The following is an 18,571-nucleotide window of genomic DNA, read 5'->3' on the forward strand; positions in this document are numbered from 1 at the left end:
AGCTATGGTGGAAGTAACGACACCCCACGGAGATCGGCAAATGCTAGTTTGCTGCATGGCAAGTTTTCTCCTGAGAGAGGATTGTGAGACACTGACCAGCACACCACTGCTGGCAGCGTGTCTTAGACAGGTGGACAGCTGCCTTTCCCGGAGATGGGGGGACGAGACAACTGAGCCCTGACCTTGATCGAATGCTAGCTGCCCTTCCCCTTCTCCCTTAGTGAGCCTCAATCCAGCGTCTCTTGTATATTTTTTTCCAAGTTCAACAGAGCCCAGAGCCCAGGAATCCTGAGCAGCTTCAAAGTAAATATTATCATTATGACCCTTTGTGCTCTTCACAGGCATTTCTGTTGCTGGCACATTCAGAGAGCTGAGTCTCTGTGGGGCTCTTTCCCAGCAGAACATTTGTACTGTTGGCTCTGGTGGTTCCTCTGAGGTCTCCTGTGCTGCATCTAGGATCATGAGATCCTAGCGATTCCCAAAGCTAAGGGACTAGTAGATGCTTTTTATGGGCGGAGGGGAACCTCGCCCCACTCAGTAATTATTGTCAACCCTAGAGAATCTGTTGGAGAGGAGTCATAATATGCTCACACCCGTGTGCCTAACCCTCTAAAAATAATCATCGTAGGTGCCATTTCTTGGTACCCTTACACACAAGTTGAACTCTGGATTCGTAAAAATTCTCTCTCCCAATCCCCACACACACACATGCATACAAGCACACATGCACAAATGCAGGTAGAGTGTTCACTCTGCTGGGCTAGGGACTATGATCAGCAGCCCAGCACCAAGACAAACAATAGTGTGATAAAAATATCCTAGGTCTCTGTTAATAGTCGAAGCAAGTGCTACCATAACTTTACACTTAAAATGCCCTATCAGAAAAGAACATATTCTATGCACAAACAGGATTGTTGTGTAACAGTCATTGAGGGAGCAAACCTGACAGCTATGCACAGGCGGTAGGCATGAAAGTGTGGTCTCTGAAAGTCCTGTGAGAGAAAAAATCACCTTCAGCAGACAAGCTATGGACCCACCGCTAAGTCAGCAACAGGACCCAGCCCCATGGCTGGGCTGAGATTGCAGCCTCAGAGCAACCCTAAATCACTCATGACCTTGGCCCAAATTGTGTGTTCTCTGCGTGAGCACAGCCAGAGAGCGGGATGCGAGTTGTAGGCTTTTTTGGATCAGGGATGGGGAATGTAATTAACCTGGTCCAGGCTGGTGCATCCAACGGTTGCACCTACAGGGCTAAGAGGGGAGATATTAGGGCAGCCATTTCCTGAAACTTGAAAAGTGGGGAAAGAAAGAGAGCCGGTGACTCCTTGGGGGTGAAAGGGCCTTCTCTCTTTCTATCCCTCCCCTCTTGAGTGGTCTGCCCCGGGCAATTGAGCTATTATTCATCCCAGCAAGGGCACACTTGAAGCAGTTGTAGCTGTGCAGTGCCTGGGTTGGAATTCAAAGATAGGGGGTTACTATTTCTCCCACTTTTTTTGCCTTGAGCTTGGCTTCATCTTCCTCTGGGCTCTAGGGAAGCCTGTGGTCTGTGCGTCCAATTTCCCTACACTTCTGCCCTCAGACAGCCATTCTGATTTACATGGCCTCCCTCCTAAAGCTTTACTAGCCCACTCAATTAGTTGAAAGGTTGCTTAGGGTGGGTCTGTCATTTCACTTCTCATCTCCTCAACTCCAGTACAGGTCATACGGAGTCGTGGGAAGAATGCCAAGGGAATCCAACGTGTTTCTGCGGAAATGTTTCGGTAATCAAATCTTATGTGAAATAAGTTGGCCATCAGCCAAAGATTGGAGAGATTTGGCAGTGCTAGTACTGGATGCGATAGCATTTGATCTTGATGTCACTCACCATGACTTCTATTTATTTTGTATCACTCTCCTAATAGCACCTCATCACAACCATGAGTAGACTTTTGGCATTTGAAGAATTAACAGCCTAGATCTGGACTCTAAGGCCTATGATGTATAATTCTGTGAAGCATATATTTTCATTTCGTAGGTTCCAAAGTTGGTGTGCGAGAGCGAGTCATTTAGCTAGTGAGTGAGCCTAGTTGACTGCCTGTAGTCCATATTTAGAAGTGGCTTTGTTATTTTCTACTCGTACTTGAGTGTGCAGTTTTTCTCCTACAGAAAGTGATCTAGAAAAGAGTGTTGGGGGGGGGCCAGCCCCGTGGCATAGTGGTTAAGTTCGGTGCACTCCACTTTGGTGGCCCAGGTTCACAGGTTTGGATCCTGAGCACAGAGCTACACCACTTGTCAGCCATGCTGTGGCAGCCACTCACATACAGAGAGGAGGAAGATTGGCACAGATGTTAGCTCAGGGCTAATCTTCCTCAAGCCAAAAAAAAAAAGAGGAAGACTGGCAATAGATATTAGCTCAGGGCTAATCTTCTTCAGAAAAAAAAAAAAGAGTGCTGGGGATGGAGGAGAAGAAAAAGTAAAGAATCCAAGAAAATGAATGACCTTACTTAGAAAACAAAACTTTAGGCCACATTAAAGAGAAAAATATCCAATTCGGTTGTTCAGATCCTCAACATGAATGATTCCCCACACACTCTATATAAAAATAAGAAAAGGCGATTAGCAAGTGCTTGAGTGTTCTAGCCAGCGTGAAAACTGACTTAATAAAGTCATAATAACAGTATTTATACAATCATTAAATTTTGGACGTGGATCACTGAAAATACGCAGGTATGCCTTACTGCAGAGTGAAAATTAGATACTATGATCACGTTTGCAAATTCGGGATTTTTCCTTAGGGTCTAAGGAGAGATTCTTAAAGAACGTCAAGGAACTGTCTTTCCTCATATTCGCTTGGTGCGTGACAGTTTCCAGAGTGCTTTTGTGTTCTCAAGAGATGTTGCTGGCAGCTTAGAGAAGTAGCGGGAGGGACAACGGGTCAGCCAGACCCGGGTCCCCGTCGTGGCTCTGCCTTGTATTCCGTGTTGCCTCAGGTAAGTTCCTTATCCTCCCACGTCTCTGGGTCTCCATCTGTTCCACGAGGCTACGGATGCTATTCGCTCTGCTCACTTCACAGAGTCCTGGTAAGGATCCAAACTGCTAATATAGGGAAGTGTTTAAGAAGTATAAAGAGTGGTTCCTGTGGGGCTAACTCATTCATTCATTCACAAACATTATTGAACTCTGCTGTGATTAGCATATTAGAGGTGACTAAAATGTGGCTTAGATGAGACTAAAGGTCCGGGCAGAGATATACTTAAGAGGAATAAAAGAACTTTGCACACAGCTGTGTGGGCCCTGCACTTGAGTTCAAACTGTACCAAGCACAGCAGGGCTGCAGAGGAAACAGACAGACCCAACCCACTGCCCACAGCTGGTGGGCAGGCATCTTTCCGCAGCCATCACCTCCCTCCAAATTCTGTCCTGGCTCCTATTTTCTGCAGCCAAAATGAGCTTGACGGCAGTAGCTGAGCCAGCCAGCTCCCTTACAAAATTTCCACTGGGTGTCACACAGCTCAGTTCCCCCAAGGTATGGCCTCATATTCTGGACTGGCCAGGGAAAAATGTAATCACAGCCAGCTGCTTAGAAAAACAAGCAGAGGGATAAAAGAAGGGGGGGTACACCTGCAAATAGATCAGAATGACACACTATTTAACCTAATTACCTGCAAAGCCACATCCAGTCATTAAGGATCCATATTCTTTAATAGAATTTCCTGCTATGGAAATACTCACCCACGCACAGGATGTTGAAGCAGAAGCCCTGGTTGACTGACTTATTCACCAGCTGGTCGGGCAAGCTGTCAAACCCCACATGTCCAGCCAGGGGGACAGTTCGGCAACCTTCACCCTAATTTGGAAGGAGAGGGAGGGGAGAAAATGAAATGTGCTTAAAAGCAATCCGAGTCTCACTTCTCCATCCAAATGCTGTCCATGCTGGGAAGTAACCCCTGCCCAGGCCCAGTGTCATTTCTTCCCTTAGCTACTCCCTGCTCCAAATCGAAAATGGCCGTCAGCTTAGAAATCATGGGTTCTTGGGTACAGGCATTCTCGGGGCTCCATAATAAATGTCGTCATAGTTCCAGACAGAGCAAACTACAGAGAGGACTTACGAGGGGTGGGAGGGCGGGGTCAGGGCACGAGAACGCTGGTCCCAGAGGTTCACAGACTTGAGTTAACTCTTGACTCAATCACTTACACACTGGGTAACCTCTCAGAGACTCAGTTTCCTTCCACATCTATCATATGAGATAATATTACCCATCTTAGAGGTGCTTGGAAGACTCAAAAGAAATAACACAGGTAAGGAGCTTAGCACAATGCCTGGTGCATGCATAAGTGTTCAGGAACTTTGAAAAGCAATTACTCCTCTCTCTAGGACATTGTGGGGACCTACAAAGGTGGCACAGTACAGAGGTTAAGAGAATAGGCCTTGAAATCAAGCAGGTCTGAGGGACCCACCTCCTCCACCTTCTGACCTCGGACAATTTATTTAACTTCTCAAAATGTCCCCATCTGTAAAATCGGAAGCTGCTTACTACCTCATAGGACCGGTGTGAGGATTAGACTGGATAATGCCGCTCAAGCACTGAGCACAGTGCCTAGCATGTGGTAAGCACGCCACAAACAGCAGCCGCTGTTCTTATTGCACTGTGAGGTTACCCTTCCACGCAGACCCCCAAAATAGCACGTGACACCATGGAACACTTGTGGCTCCTTCCAGCTAGAGAGCTGCCTCCATGCTTCCTCTGGTTCCCTTGTCTCCCTCAGGGTCAGCCAAGCCATTCACAGCTCTGGAAAGCAGAGGACTCTTCCTTCACGTGCAAGTTCCAAAGCTTCTTATTCTTAATGGTTTTACAAAATAGGGAGAACCTCAAACTGAGGCGGGCTTCCAAGGAGCCAAGGGGGAAACCCAAGGGGACTTGCATGTACTCAAGAAATGTGCTAACTGCCAATGGCCACAGGGGAGGGGAGAAGGGAAGAGAAGGGAAGCTGGAGACAGCCGAGCTAGACAAGAGGGGTGGGCTATGTAAGGAGCCTGAGTTTCTGTTGGATGGAGCTACACCAAGATTTCTGTAACCAGAAGGGTGCCGAGAGCAATCCAGGAAGGGCATGTCAGGAGGCCTGCGCTGGAATCCCAGGCTGTACTGGCAGGCAGCTCTTAGGCTGGACTGGATCTACTTTTCAACTAGGTCCATAATAAGGGTATACTTTCACACTGAGAGGGACTGGCTGGGTTGGTGGGGGAGCCTCTCAGCAGCTGACATTGTCAGAACTGGTTCCCAGATAGCTGCTTCACCCAGCTTGGGGATCCCACTCCCATTGGTGTCATCAGATCCTCCAAGAGGGAGTGACAGGGCTAGGCTAGTGCCAGTGACTGCCATCTGGCAAGTTCATTACCCTCACACATCTCACCCCACACACTCCCAGTGGAGTATTCTTGACACACAACCATATGCTATCCTTCAGTCTGGGGCGGGGGGCGTATTCTGAGCCCCAGAGGGACATCTGAAGACAGCTTGGTTTCATGAGCAGCCCACATCGCTCAGGGCTTGTTCTATAGTCACTCCTTTCTGATTCCCCTTCCCTCTTTCTCCTTTTTATTAAAGCAAATAAAGAAAGATTAAGTGTCCGACTGTTCATTCTTGGTCCTCAACATTGCAGGGGAGATTTAAGAGCCAATATGCTTTCTCAGTGGAGCCTCCTACGTACCAGGCGTCGGAAATTGGGAGGGACACAGAGTTGAGGTTTCCTGAGCCATATTTTATCGCCCGTGGCTGCCTCTTCCTGTCTCCAAATTCAGCACCATGAAACTTGAAGTGCTCCAAAGCCTCTGGTCCAAGTGCCAAGAGGAGAAGAAGGGAAATTTTCAAACTGAAGACAGTGGAGGGCAGTGGGGAGAATGCCACACTTTATTCTTGAAGATTTACTTCATTGTCAAAGGCTTACCAAGTATTTCCCATATGCACACTGTTATCTCCCACCTAGCACAGTGCTGTAAAGAGCTCTAAATAGCAGAAGAAAGAGTATGGGCTTTATTCCCTAGGCAATGGGTTTTGAGGGGATTTTGAGTGTTTTCAGCAAGGAGGGCCATGAGACAAGCAGGGTGCTTGCTTGATTGGAGGAGAGAGTAGGGGCAGGAAGACATATTAGAAGATGACTCCAACAATGTTGAACTGGCAGAGTGACATCCAGGTACTGTGACAATAAATGCTGGTTGAAGTGAACTGATCGGCCTTGGGACTCAGGAGAGAGGAACAAATTGGAGAGCCTTCCTAAAGAAGGGACGAGACTCAATGAGCGACTGAGCGGAGGGAGTGGGGGAGCAATCAAAGGTCTAAGGCTGCAAGGTCTAAGCCTGGGGACTTGGACTGACGGCACCAGGGACAGAAAGAGGGAAGCCAGGAAAGGGAACTTGTTTAGTTGGCAAGTCGAGGGGTCTGGTTTTAAATAGCTATTACTAAAAGAAATTACATTTATCAGGCTTTTTATTTTACAAAAGTAATCAATGTTCACTGTAGGAATTTTAGAAAATATGGAAAATTATAAAGGAGAAAATAAAAAATATTAGAGATAATCACTGTTAATATTTACGTATTTCCCTCCAGTCTGTATACCTTTTTTTAAATAACAAAATAGGGATAATCCTGTATATTCCTTTTCATAACCTGGCTCTATAACCTGATGTTTAATATAATAAGGATGTTTTCTTAAGTAATTAAGTATACTTCTAAAACATTATTTTTATTGGCCTCATAGCATTCCATTGTAGGAATTTACCATGTTTTCTTAATCAATCTTCCACTGCTAGACATTTAGCATGTTTCCAAGTTTTAAAACAATTAATTCTTGTTCTTGCAGGTTTGTGTGTGTTTTGATTATTTCCTTAAGTTAAGTTCTTAGAATTGAAGCCCACCAGGTCCAAAGGCACACACATTCGAAAGACTTTGATATACATTGAGAAATCACTCAACAGAGAGTAGTACAAATGTCTGTTTCCACCACCAATATGCGATAGTGTCTGTTTACCCATTCTCAGAGCACCACTGAGTTTCTGAGGCTTTTTAACCATTGTGAATTGAATCTTTGAAAAATAGCATCGTGTTACTAAATCTGCATTTTATTGGTAACGGTGAACTTTTTCTTTTTTGAGGAAGATTAGCCCTGAGCTAACATCTGCCACCAATCCTCCTCTTTTTGCTGAGGAAGACTGGCCCTGAGCTAACATCTGTGCCCGTCTTCCTCTATTTTATGTGTGGGATGCCTGCCACAGCATGGCTTGATGAGCAGTGTATAGGTCCACGCCTGTGATCCGAACCCACGAACCCTGGGCCACCAAAGCAGAACATGTAAACTTAACCACTATGCCACCAGGCTGACCCCAATGAACATTTTTTATTGCTCAACTATGTATGTGTACCGTGTATATTCATACATATATGTAAGCTTCCTTTTCATGTCTTTGCCCATAATAGGTGTTTGTCTTTCTCTTCTGAATAAGCTAGTTTTGATTTTATGGTGAGATATCCAGGATAAGAAATCCAATAAGTACTTAGCAATATGGGATTGTAGGCTCAAGGAGAATTCAGGACTGGGATATAAATTTAGGAGTGAGGAGTATGAAGCTGGATGTGTTCTCCAAGAGAAAGTACACGGAGAAAAGAGCTAGATTGAATATAGGAAATGCCCACAAGTAAGGGATGGGAAGACAAAGAGGATTCTTCCAAGAGGGAGAAACGATCACAAAAATAAGAGATGGCCCAATGGTTTTCTATCGCCAGAGGCCAAGGTTGAAGTTAAGAAGAATTACAGAGAAATAGTCATTGATTGGGATTTGGTGAAGGTCGCGGATGACTTCTAGAATCCTTATTTCTTCTGTATATTTTCACCCAGTGTCCAATACGCCTAAATTAACTGGAAGGTTTGGCGACAGAGGACATGGGATCTGGTTAATGTGCTTTTCTCGCTAACCAAGATTTAAGCAGCAAACTTTTTGTCTTAAGGCTTGTAGTTGAGAAAGCTTCAAAAATGTATTTGTCTATATAGTTCCTGCCTTAGGAAATCCTGTCTAGCAAGCACCATTCACTCTTGCTTTGATGTATTTTATAAGATGTCAAGGTCCTTATTGTGAATATCAGTCCTCATTATTCGGGACTAAATATGTAGAGGTAGAAAGTATAGGACATTGGACTGAATGTACACTGACCCCAGGACAATCTCTGGAATTTTCTTCCCCCCTCCCTCACTAAACCTCTGATATCTTATCTCTTTCCTCTTTATCCTTAAGGTGGCCTGATTAATTGAGGTCCTGATTACTTTGATTGCAGATAATTGAACGTTCCCTGGATTACAATGTGCACAAGAAGAGACGGAAGTGGCAACTTTGCCCAGCCGTTTCACACTAAAAACTCAAGTTATCCTCTTGAATAGCAGGTGGTGCCATGTTCAAGGCTTGAACTGAGATGCTAGAAAGGCCACAGTCCCCAAAACGTTAAATGGCCCACCTCCCGTAACCCTGCAACCTCCTCTCGCAATCTGTTCTCCAGAAACTCACACGTTTGCACGAGGATCCATGGACAAGGAAATTCATTACAGCATTGTTTATAATACTGAAAAACTAGGAAAAAACCTATATGTCTGAGAATAGGAAAATATTGACAAAATTATGGAACATGAATATTCTGGAATATTCTGCAGCCATTCAGAAGAATGTGGTAGGTCTAAATGTACTGAAGCGAATACCTCCAAGACATATCATAACGTAGAAAAAAGAAGTTGTAGGACAGTAAGTACAGTATGAGCCCATATATGCAAAAAAGCCCTCTGTATGTGTATTTGCACATCAATTCATGTGAGTGCATAGAAAGGGGACTGAAGAGACATCCACCAAACCAAGAGCTGTGGCCACCTCAGGGGAGAGGAATGGAAATAGGGGCTTACTCAGGGGGGTAGGCAGTATGCTTCTGTATTGTTTGATTCTTTTACAACATGAATGTATTCACACATTACCTGTGTAATTTAAAAACATTTTAATACAAGAAAAGAGAGTGCTCAGTCAGCTTTGCAGCAGAGGTAATTAGGATGCAGAGAGTCTGAGAGGAGCTAAAAGGAAGGCAAAACCAAAGAGTGCTCCTGAGAATTGGGAGAGCCCCCACTCTCCTCCCCAATTACATTTCCTGTTTTCTCCTCATCTGCAGTCACCTGCGGTTTTGAAATACGTTATACCACATTTCATATCACAGGCCGAAACACCACTCTCTTTCTCTTCCGCCTCCTCCCCTGAGGACACACCAATTTTGTTTTTTAATTGAATATTCGAAGGTTCATGTTATGAAGAACGCAGTTATGGCCATTCCAGCTGTGCATCTTTCTCCCACTGCTGTTATTCTGAAAACAAAGAGTCCCATAAGCACCCAAGTAGGCAAACCCTGTGCCCCGCTACCCACCCCCGCCCCTCTTCCAACCTTTGTGGTATAGTAAGCAACCAGTATTTGAGGCCTCCGGGAACTGAGGGTGCATTGTGTCAATGGAGAATTTCCTGTCTCCGTTTAAAACTGAGGTGGCTAAGTTAGCTGTCATTCTGAAGGACGCGACCAAAGCAAAATGTCTGGAACCCACTGCCGATGACTGGGCTTTCCCTAAACTTTTTCCTCTGGCCTTTGTACATAGAGGCTAGAAAGGACAGAAACGCTGAAATACGAGTCTCTCTAGTGGCCTCATGGGTCACTTACTGGTGGGGCTGATCTCTCTTTCCTTTTCTCCTTCCCTCTCTCCATCTCCATCCTCAGCCCTGGATACTGATCTCTGATAGACCCTGCAAATCTCCAGGATGATCAAAATCAATTAATAGTTCCATGATGCATGATAGATATTAAGCAGCTGCGAAAAATATTTTCTAAGAATATTTCATGGCATAGGAAAATGATCACCAAATACTGTTGGGCAAAAGACTAAACAAAACAAAACCCTGTGTATACAGGATCATCCCAATCATGGGAAAAAAGTAGATACGCATTTTTAAAAGTTTGCAAGAATATACACCAAAATGGAGACAATGGTGACTTCTGGCTGGAGGGGCTGGAGGTATTGTTTCTTTTCTGTATTTTCCGAATTTTCTACAATAGGCATATTTCACTTTTATAATCAGAATAAAAATGTTATGGTTTTAAAAGATTCTAGGATGGTACTCTCCTAGGCAGGAAAGTGGCCTCAGATATTTTAGCAAAATCTTCAACCACAATCAAAAAGGTGCTTTACATACATAATCAGAAAATTTGGTTAAGTATTCAGCTTTCAGGCAGTTTTATTGTACATGAAACATTTATTTTACCAATAATACAATAAAACCCTATTATTCTCCTTATTATAACATTATTATTATTATATATACATAACTTATTATTATACAGTGTAACTTATTATTATAAAGATTCATGTGAACCAGAACTCAAATCACATATCCTGAAATATGCAGCAGAGTCTTGATGGAACAATCAGGAGGCTGACGGCCCTATCGGCTGCCTCCAGCGTTGTCAAGGGAGTGGATGCCACTGTATTATCAGCCTTAAGGACCACAAAAGCGATGATAAATTCCCAGAGGTTAAAAAAAAAAAACCCTCCAATGTGCCGAACACATCAAATGTCAGGCTTTCCCTCGAGCTGATTAAGCCAGGCTAAGAAGACACTGACAGCAGCGGCAGAGCCCTGAACTGGGAGGGAGAAACTTGGGGGCCTTTCCAAGGAGAAAGAAAGCCTGCAAAAGCTGGCAGCACACCTCAGGGGCCCCAGAAATGCCCTCGGTGGGGGAGCAGATTAGGGACCCCAGGGAAGCACAGCAGTGCCCATCGCCACCGCACAGGGAGAAGGCCCATTTTCGGCAAATCCAATGGATGAAACTCCGGATTTTAATACACCAGATCAATTCCAGAGTGGCTTTTCATTCTATAAAAGGATTCACAGCAGGATTCCGTTAAATAGCCAGCTCTCCTCGTGCATTTAAAATGGGATTCAATAGACAAAAATTCATCTGTCATGTACCTTTATAGGGAGACAATAGCTGCATACACCTACAGGAGCAGACGCTATCTGAAGGGTTGTTTCTCTTCTACTTACAGAGCCCCTGCTGAGCTAAAAGCACAGACTTGCCTTCTCTACAACTCTCTCCCCACCCAGCTCAAGAAGTCAAAGCAGGGAAGGGGTGGAGTTAAAGTCTGCCACCTCATTCGGGAGCAGAAGCAGGCAAGGACCTAAAAGAAATCAGGCTGGAGAATAAGGAAACAGAAGAACTGTACGTTAGAGCTGGAAACGCCCTTAAAGATCATTTAATCCAACCCGCTCGTTTTACGAAAGGGGAAACAGAGACTCAAAGAGAGGAAGTGACTTGTCCCGAGTCACAGAGTGATTTAGTGGCAGACAGGGGTGCTAGGATCCAAGGCCCTGTCAAGCAGACTGCCACTCTCAAATGGAAATGCTGACTCAAGTGGCAGATATATTTCTTTATGCTGCTAGAATTCCAGGGTATCAGGCTTGTGGCTTGATGCCAGCTGGAGGGAGAAGAGTCACGGAACACGAGCCAGAAGCCTTTGAGCTCACCAAGGGGGCTCTGGCCCGTGGAAGGCAACTGAGGCAGTGATGCCATGGAGGGGCTTGTGTCCTTCCTCTGTGTTCTCTCTCCCACTTCCCTCTCTTCTGACTCTGGCCTAAGCCTCCGCCTGGCCAGCTGCCTAGCTCTGCTCAAGATCCCCAGGGTGGCCTAACCCAATAAGCCAGAGTCTAGGTAAAATACCTCCACCTCAGGCCAGGGGCGACCCTGCTCAGGGTGGATCAACTTTCCCACAAAATCCAGACAGATTCCCTTCAAGCCAGGCTCTTTAAACAGAGTTTTCTCAGTGTTCTGGCCATTGTTATCTCCACTCTGTTAAAAAAAAGAAAAAAGGTTTACTCACAGGCCTCTGGATGAATGCCCAACTGTCCTCTGGGGAGCCAGAGTTTGCCTCTGCCTCCATCTGGTCTTGTTTAAAGGGGATCTGAAAAAACCCAGTTCCTGCCTCAGCGCCAGTGTTCAGAGCTGGGGGCCTCGCTGTGAAAGGAAACCCAACACTACCTCACACCTCATCAAGACCGTGAAAGCAGAGTTCTGCTCCTGTTACCCCAGGGCCTTCATCAGGGGTCAGAGAGGGCCCTGGCAGGAGAAACCGGAGCCTTGAGTCCTGTCCCTGAGAGGGCCTGCAAATCTTTTCCCCTCGTCACCTTTAAGGGAACGGAACGGATGACCCAACTCCAGGGCCAGACGAGAGCAGGCTGCCTAATTCAGCAGATGGCTGCCTCTAACGAGAAGACACTGAAGAAGAGGATACCACGATTTCTCACTCTCCGGAGCATGTGGCCTCTTTCCTCTGTGCAGGCAGCAGAGGAACCCACGGTTTCAAATCCCAAATCCTGCCAAACCGAGGAGGAAGGGTCTGTGTTTCTAATTTATTCTGCCCCCTCCTCCAGTTGTTACTTAAAATAATCCATCATTACATGGCTGCTGGCTCCAAGATTTTTATTTAAAGCAATGTGGGGAAAAAAAGAAACTCAGCACATAAGCCACGACTGCGCTCTCTGGGATTTAAGCTGAGAATCATTTTAACATCAGTCTTCAAAGCAGCCGAGTATATTTTTCTCTGACCCCCATGAGTGTGCTGGGTGCGGGGGGGAGTACAGTGAAAAGAGGGGTAAGAGGGGACAGGGCAGGATTGATATTTCTTAGAAACATCATGAAAAGGCCAAAGTTTTTTAAAAATATGAATCTGTGTCATCTGGTAGGTGTTTCATTGTCTCGTCTGCTGACCAGCAATAACACTTTGGACTAAGTCCCTTGGTCTCCCTGTGCCCATAAAATTAAGAGAACAATAACCCTTGTCCAGGAAGCTGTTGGGGAAAATGAAATCATACAGATGGAAGCATTTTGAGACAGTTGAAAGAAACATGTTACACTTATCCATGGCATTCTTTTTCTCTTTCTTTTCTCTCTCTCTTTCTTTTCTGAGTGTAGCTTTAATGTACATGCAATTAAAAGCCCCTCTCAATTGTTCATGCTAATGTGAAGCCACAGCTCTGATACTCCAGAAACCCAGGCAAGTCCAGAAATCAGCCTTATTTCGTTTTGGAATACCGTTTTCCAGGGGACTTATCTTTCTAATTAGTTTTGCTCAGGCAAATGCAACGGGTTTGCTCCCTCACAGCACACAAAGGGAGGGGCTGTGCTGGGTAGCAAAGCCAGCAATTAACAGAAAATTTACAGCAGAGACTCCACAAAGTAAATGCTATGCACAGGACAGCAGATCAAAATCTCATTATACTGTACAGACAAATCGCTCAGCTATAATGCAGTTTTGTAATAAGAACGCTGCCAACACTCGCCTTTCCAGGATTTAGGATATGAAGGGGAAGCGGGGCTTATTCCCGCCTCTCCTCTGGAAGCTCAGAGAGGGCAGTCTCGTGCGCCTTGGTCACTATATCCCCAACACCTGGCACACTGGCAGAGTCGGTGCCCAATAAACACATGTTGAAGGAATGAATGAAACTAAAAGTAAGTGAATTAACAAGTGAAATGTTCCAGCCCAGCAGCAGAAGTGAGCTCTCACCCATCTTCCTACCTACCCTGTCCCCCCCCGTGGAAGCCTTCAGGAAGCCTCTGGGTCACCCACCGCCCCCATCCACTGCTGGATTAGGTCCCCTCGTGATGGATTCTCACCGCAGGCAGTAGCTCTACCGTGCGCCACTTAACACAATGATAATTATATTATTACTTGTGTTTGCCTCCACTGCTAGATTACAAACTCCCTGAGGGAAGGGGCCACGTGCAATTGGGGGGGATGTTGTCATAGTTTCCCCAATTTCTTATTTTGAAAAGTCTCCAACACACAGAAAAGTTGGAAAATAGTACAATGATGATCCACGTACCCTCGATTTTGATTCAAGAATTTTTAATATATGGGGTCATGTAAGTTTTCTTCAGTGCTGCATCCCAGTAGAGCCATGGGCGAATACTGGGATTTTGCTCTCCCTGCTTGGGATGTAATATTGCTTTTAGTGTGAGGTGAGGGAGATGGCTGAGATGGGGAGCCTCAAGGGGAATCAAGAGTGAGTGCCATTTGATAGCAAGACCAGAGTGCAACCACCTGTGGGCAGTTGCCCTGAGACAATTGCTCCAGGCAAACCCCAGCTAGGACTATGTGAGCCCCTGCAAGCTCTTTCCTCAGGGAGAAAGACCTGGCTGTCACTGGAGGAAAGCATCATTGTCCACCTCATGGGGTTGGTTCAAGCCAAAATCAATGAGTGGTTCTTTTTATGGCACTTAAGGTCTGGACCTCAAAATGCAACATTTCAAGAAACAGCTCAATGCAAGAACCAGGAGATGCAGCCTCTGGGGTCTGCACTGTGCCTTGTTAGGTTGCCTTGGACAAGTCATGTAACCTCTAAGAGTATATATTAACAGCAATCCAAGCCACCTCACAAGCACGGGCTGTGGGTGGGAACATCCCAAGAATCTTCTATAGTTCTCTAATTATTTCAGTGTCCAAATTTGTCTCTCCAACTAGACTGTAAGCTTAAAAGCCAGGAACTATGTCTACTGCTTTTTTTTTTTTTTTTGTATAGTTGACCAGGGCTAGCAATAGTGCCAGATACTTATCGGTCAACCAAATAAATATTTATGGACACAATGGAAAACTTGTTTTGTCCTGCAGAATCTTTGTGTGTTCATTCAAATGGGATAGGACTGTATTATGTACACAAGAGCTGAACTTCCAAGTTGCATGCATGCCCAAATAAGGATCCTACCCAACAACTCTAAAGCCTGTTTTAGTCACTAATGATGTTACCTCACTAGCCAGAGTGACCCTCAACAGACTCTGAAAAGGACATCCCCCCAAAACACACACACACCAGAGCACTACTTGCATGGTAGCATGTCTCAGAGCTCATTAAAAAGAACTAAGCTAGGCACACTTAGGTGTGTTCTCCAGTCTGGTTTTCCCAAACCCTGGATACACGTTCCTTGGAAGAAACAAACAGCAACCAGATGTCCAAGGTCTCCTGAGTTAATTCCATCTTCCCCTGGTGAATTAAAACTTCTTGCAGACACAAAGGAGAGCAGAGAGACAAATGACACATAAACAAGAGCTTCACTGGCTGGGGAAGGGGGGCACGGAGAGTGACGTCAGTTTTCCCAGAAACCCATTTATCATGGTAACAAGGTCTCAAGTGCTTGGGCCGCTCTTTCAGCTTCAGAATCTGGCGTACAATTATGTTCTTCATCATAAAGTGTGGCAAGGCCAGAGAGAACAAACTGGAACCATGCAAAGCAGACCAAGTGGCCCTAAACCACCCCCACCCCTCCATCTGCAGAACAAAGGGGATCTCTGGGTTGCCCGACTTGTGCCTGAGGTGAAAGACAACCTTTTGGAATGTTCTTCTTTGCCACATCCACCCTGCAATCCTAATCAAGGCTAGGGGGACTGGTGAGAGACTATGGACAGGTCGATGCAAATTAATTAGCTGACAAAAAAATCATTAACATCCTTTGTGGTCACTAAGGATGGAATAAGTGTAATCCAGGAGACTAATTCCTCTACTTAAGCCTTGCCATCTCTAAAATGCAAGTAACGAGGAGCAGAAAAGCACTCTGGGAACCCTCAAAACACTAAAGCAATAAATATTACAGTGCCAATCTTGGGGAGAAGATAATTCTCTCAAGTTCCATTATCACAGAGCATTGTCTCCTATCTATTCCTGGTCCTTCCGCTCCTTCCATATCATGACTGCATAAAGAGCTCTGTGCTGGGGTCTGCAGGGGGTGTGGGAGCTTCCAAAGAAATCACCCTGCCCTTCCAAACAGGGACAAGAGGGTGGAATAAATTCATACATATCCTGTAGAGAAAACACTGCCGGATTCTGAACTCAGATTTCGAAAAAAAATCAATTTCAACTACACCATATACCTAGAGGCTATGTTTTTTTCTGCACTGGAATTGCATTGCATGGACTATTTCCCTAAACAAGTCAGTCACAAGGTTTAAAGACATTGTGAGTGTGTGCGTGTGTTTGTGTGCGCCTGTGTGTGGCTCAGAGATTTTCATCAAGTAGTATGTGGTGTCATGTGATTTGACCTACCTCTGCTTTTCTCTCCTTCCTCATCTCAGGGTGCTGGTAATTGTGGGCTTCTTAAAATCCCAGATAGCCATGGATGAATAGAAAGGCTAGATTGTTCCCCCAAATGGAATCATCCCCTCCCTTTGCAATCGAACTTCTGGTCTAAAAAAACAAACATGGAGCCTTAGGTCACTTCAATATGATTTCTCTGCACATCCCAGGCTGGAAAACTTCAGTTCTTTAAATGAAGATTTTTCTTTTCCAGAGTCGGTTGCCAACAAAAAGAGAGACGGTACCGCTTTTGCAAGCCTCACACTTATTTTCCTGAGTCCTCATAGAAAGAAGCCAGCTCCACAGGTTTTGGCACACAAGCCCAGCTTCACTGAACACGCACCCGCGATAGACCCCCAGAAGCCCGCAAAACCCCAGTCAGGTACTCAGAAAGATGCCAAAATACACAACCAGCCACCGACTGGCCAGCCAACTGCACCCCACACAGACGCACAAATGGGACCCAGAGGCACACAGCACATGCAGACACGCGGACACACACCATGAAAGTGAGCACACTCAGAGAAACAGGCGCACTCATCCAGGGTCACAGACAACCTGGGCGCCGCGGCCAGTTCGGGGAGGCACGAGTGCGCGCGCGTGCACTCATACGCAACACAGTGATACATACACAGACGCAGTCACATATGTAATGCATATGGAGAAGCCCTACCCCAGCCAGTCACCTCCCCGCCCCCCTCACCGCCCCCTGCCCCAGGCTAACCCGAGCCCCGCGCCCCTCTTCCTAAGGAGGCCCGGGTCCGGGCAGGCAGCTGTGCGCAGGGGCGCGGCCCCGCGGTCTGAGGAAGCGAGGCCAGGGTGCCGGGGACCCGGAGGGCTCGGCGGCTCGCGCGGCCATTCATTCGGCAACGCCCCAGCGACGGGACCGCAGCTGCAGCGAGGGAGGCGGCGGCGCTTACTGCAGCTCCTGGGCAAGGCGAGTTCAGCAGCCCGCCTGCAGCCTGGGCCAGGCCCCCACCCGGCCCCGCCGCCACCGTTCTCGGAGACAGGCTGCGGGACTGAGCCGCTGATCCCGGGAGCAGAAGTCTCGCCATGCCTTGGCTCCTGGATGCTGCCCACTGCCCTCCTCGCGGTCAGGTCCCCTCGGTCCTTCCCATGCCCCCAGCCCGGGCCCCGGCGCTGGCACCCAAGCCCCGCACTCACCACCTGGCGAGCTATATCGGTCGCTGCCATCGCTCCTGCGTCCGCCAGGGCTGCCACGGGCGCCGCTGCAACGGGAGCTACAGCACAGGAAACAGCGGAGCTCCTCCGACAAAGAGAAAGTGTTACACTTCGGGCGCGACCAAGTCCGGTGGGGGGAGGTGCTAGGGAGGGGCCCCCTCGCCGCTGCTCCAACCCCAACCTCCCTCTATCGTCCACCCCCTCGGAAGTGGGGTATGAGTAGGGGGCGGATTTAATACACCGCTTCCCCCTACCGGGAGCCCAGTTCCAGTTCTCCCTGCAACCTCAGGCGTAGGCCTTTGCGAAGGCGGGCGGGGGCTCCCCTTGATGACCACGTCCTCTGCCCCCCCCCCCGCCACTGGGCTCCGTGGTACGTCCCGACCTCTGCTGAATTGTCACACCCCCCTGCTCTCGCCTTACATCCCTGAGTCCCCAGACCCCCAAGGCTGGAAGGGAGCTCTCATCCCTCCCCCCTCCAGTGCACAGCTCAGCGCCTGAGCTCTGCAGTCCTCCTCACCCTCCTCCCCGCCTCCTGTACCCCCTCTTTCTCAACACCGAGATCTCAGGGTGCTTGGATGGGATCGCCCGCCGCTGAGTCTAGATGCTTCACCACACCTCCCCTCCCCCCGCCCCCATGACCCGGGAGTGCGCCGAGGCGGGAGGGGAGGAGCTGCGGCACCTGCCGCTCCACAGTGGAGCTTAGAAAGCGGACGGTTGGGGGGAGCCGCACTGCAGCCCCACAACTGAGCTGCGACATGCCGAGTCCGAGTCCAGCGGTCCTAAGACGAAACGCCCCTTCTGCCCTGGGATTTCCAATCCTCGGGTGCTGCGGGCTGTAATTTCGTGGAACCCAGCTCACTGCCCTTGGGTACTTAGTACAGGGAAACCCCGCGCCTCCTCTCCCCACCAAGCCCTAGATGCTCAGCGTGTGAGCGGAGGCTCAGACGACCCACCCCCTTCTGGTGCCGGGACCTCTGGGGAGTCTCAGAGGAGGGGCTTGCGGGGGAAGGCCCCCAGCTCTGCCGAGCGGGACAGTGGGGAGTGATGAGGAGCGGGCTCCGGCCCGCCCCCTGATTTCCTCTTAACCTTCAGTCAGCCGGTGACTAGGCGGCTGGCGGTGCGCAGAGAGGGCAACGGGAACCTCTGAAGGCAGAGGCTGTGCCCGGCTGCTTTCCTTTTCCTCTTGGCCAACCGCCTCCGCAGGTCTTCTCCCTCGCCCTCGACA

At 47.6% G+C, this 18,571-nt stretch overlaps 1 protein-coding gene across 18 annotated transcripts in view; it reads right to left on the reverse strand.

Moving 5' to 3' along the window:
• The window catches only part of SEPTIN6 (septin 6), a 62,599-nt gene extending 44,635 nt beyond the window's left edge, over positions 1–17,964 (reverse strand). For 5 of the 18 annotated variants that reach the window (XM_070503194.1, XM_070503197.1, XM_070503199.1 and 2 more), the window contains exons 1-2: positions 17,329–17,476; positions 3,712–3,826 (exon numbers count right to left, since the gene is read on the reverse strand). In XM_070503194.1, coding sequence (XP_070359295.1) covers positions 3,712–3,826; positions 17,329–17,358 — 145 coding nt within the window. In that variant the 5' untranslated portion in view covers positions 17,359–17,476. Of the gene's footprint in view, positions 1–3,711; positions 3,827–11,921; positions 12,035–16,134; positions 16,276–17,328; positions 17,478–17,863 lie in introns of those variants that run through there. The other 13 variants (XM_070503186.1, XM_070503189.1, XM_070503183.1 and 10 more) reach the window with 9 other exon arrangements.
• Between the last annotated feature and the right edge of the window lie 607 nt (positions 17,965–18,571).

This window comes from Equus asinus, chromosome X (genome assembly GCF_041296235.1).
Source record: "Equus asinus isolate D_3611 breed Donkey chromosome X, EquAss-T2T_v2, whole genome shotgun sequence".
Lineage (NCBI taxonomy): Eukaryota > Metazoa > Chordata > Mammalia > Perissodactyla > Equidae > Equus > Equus asinus.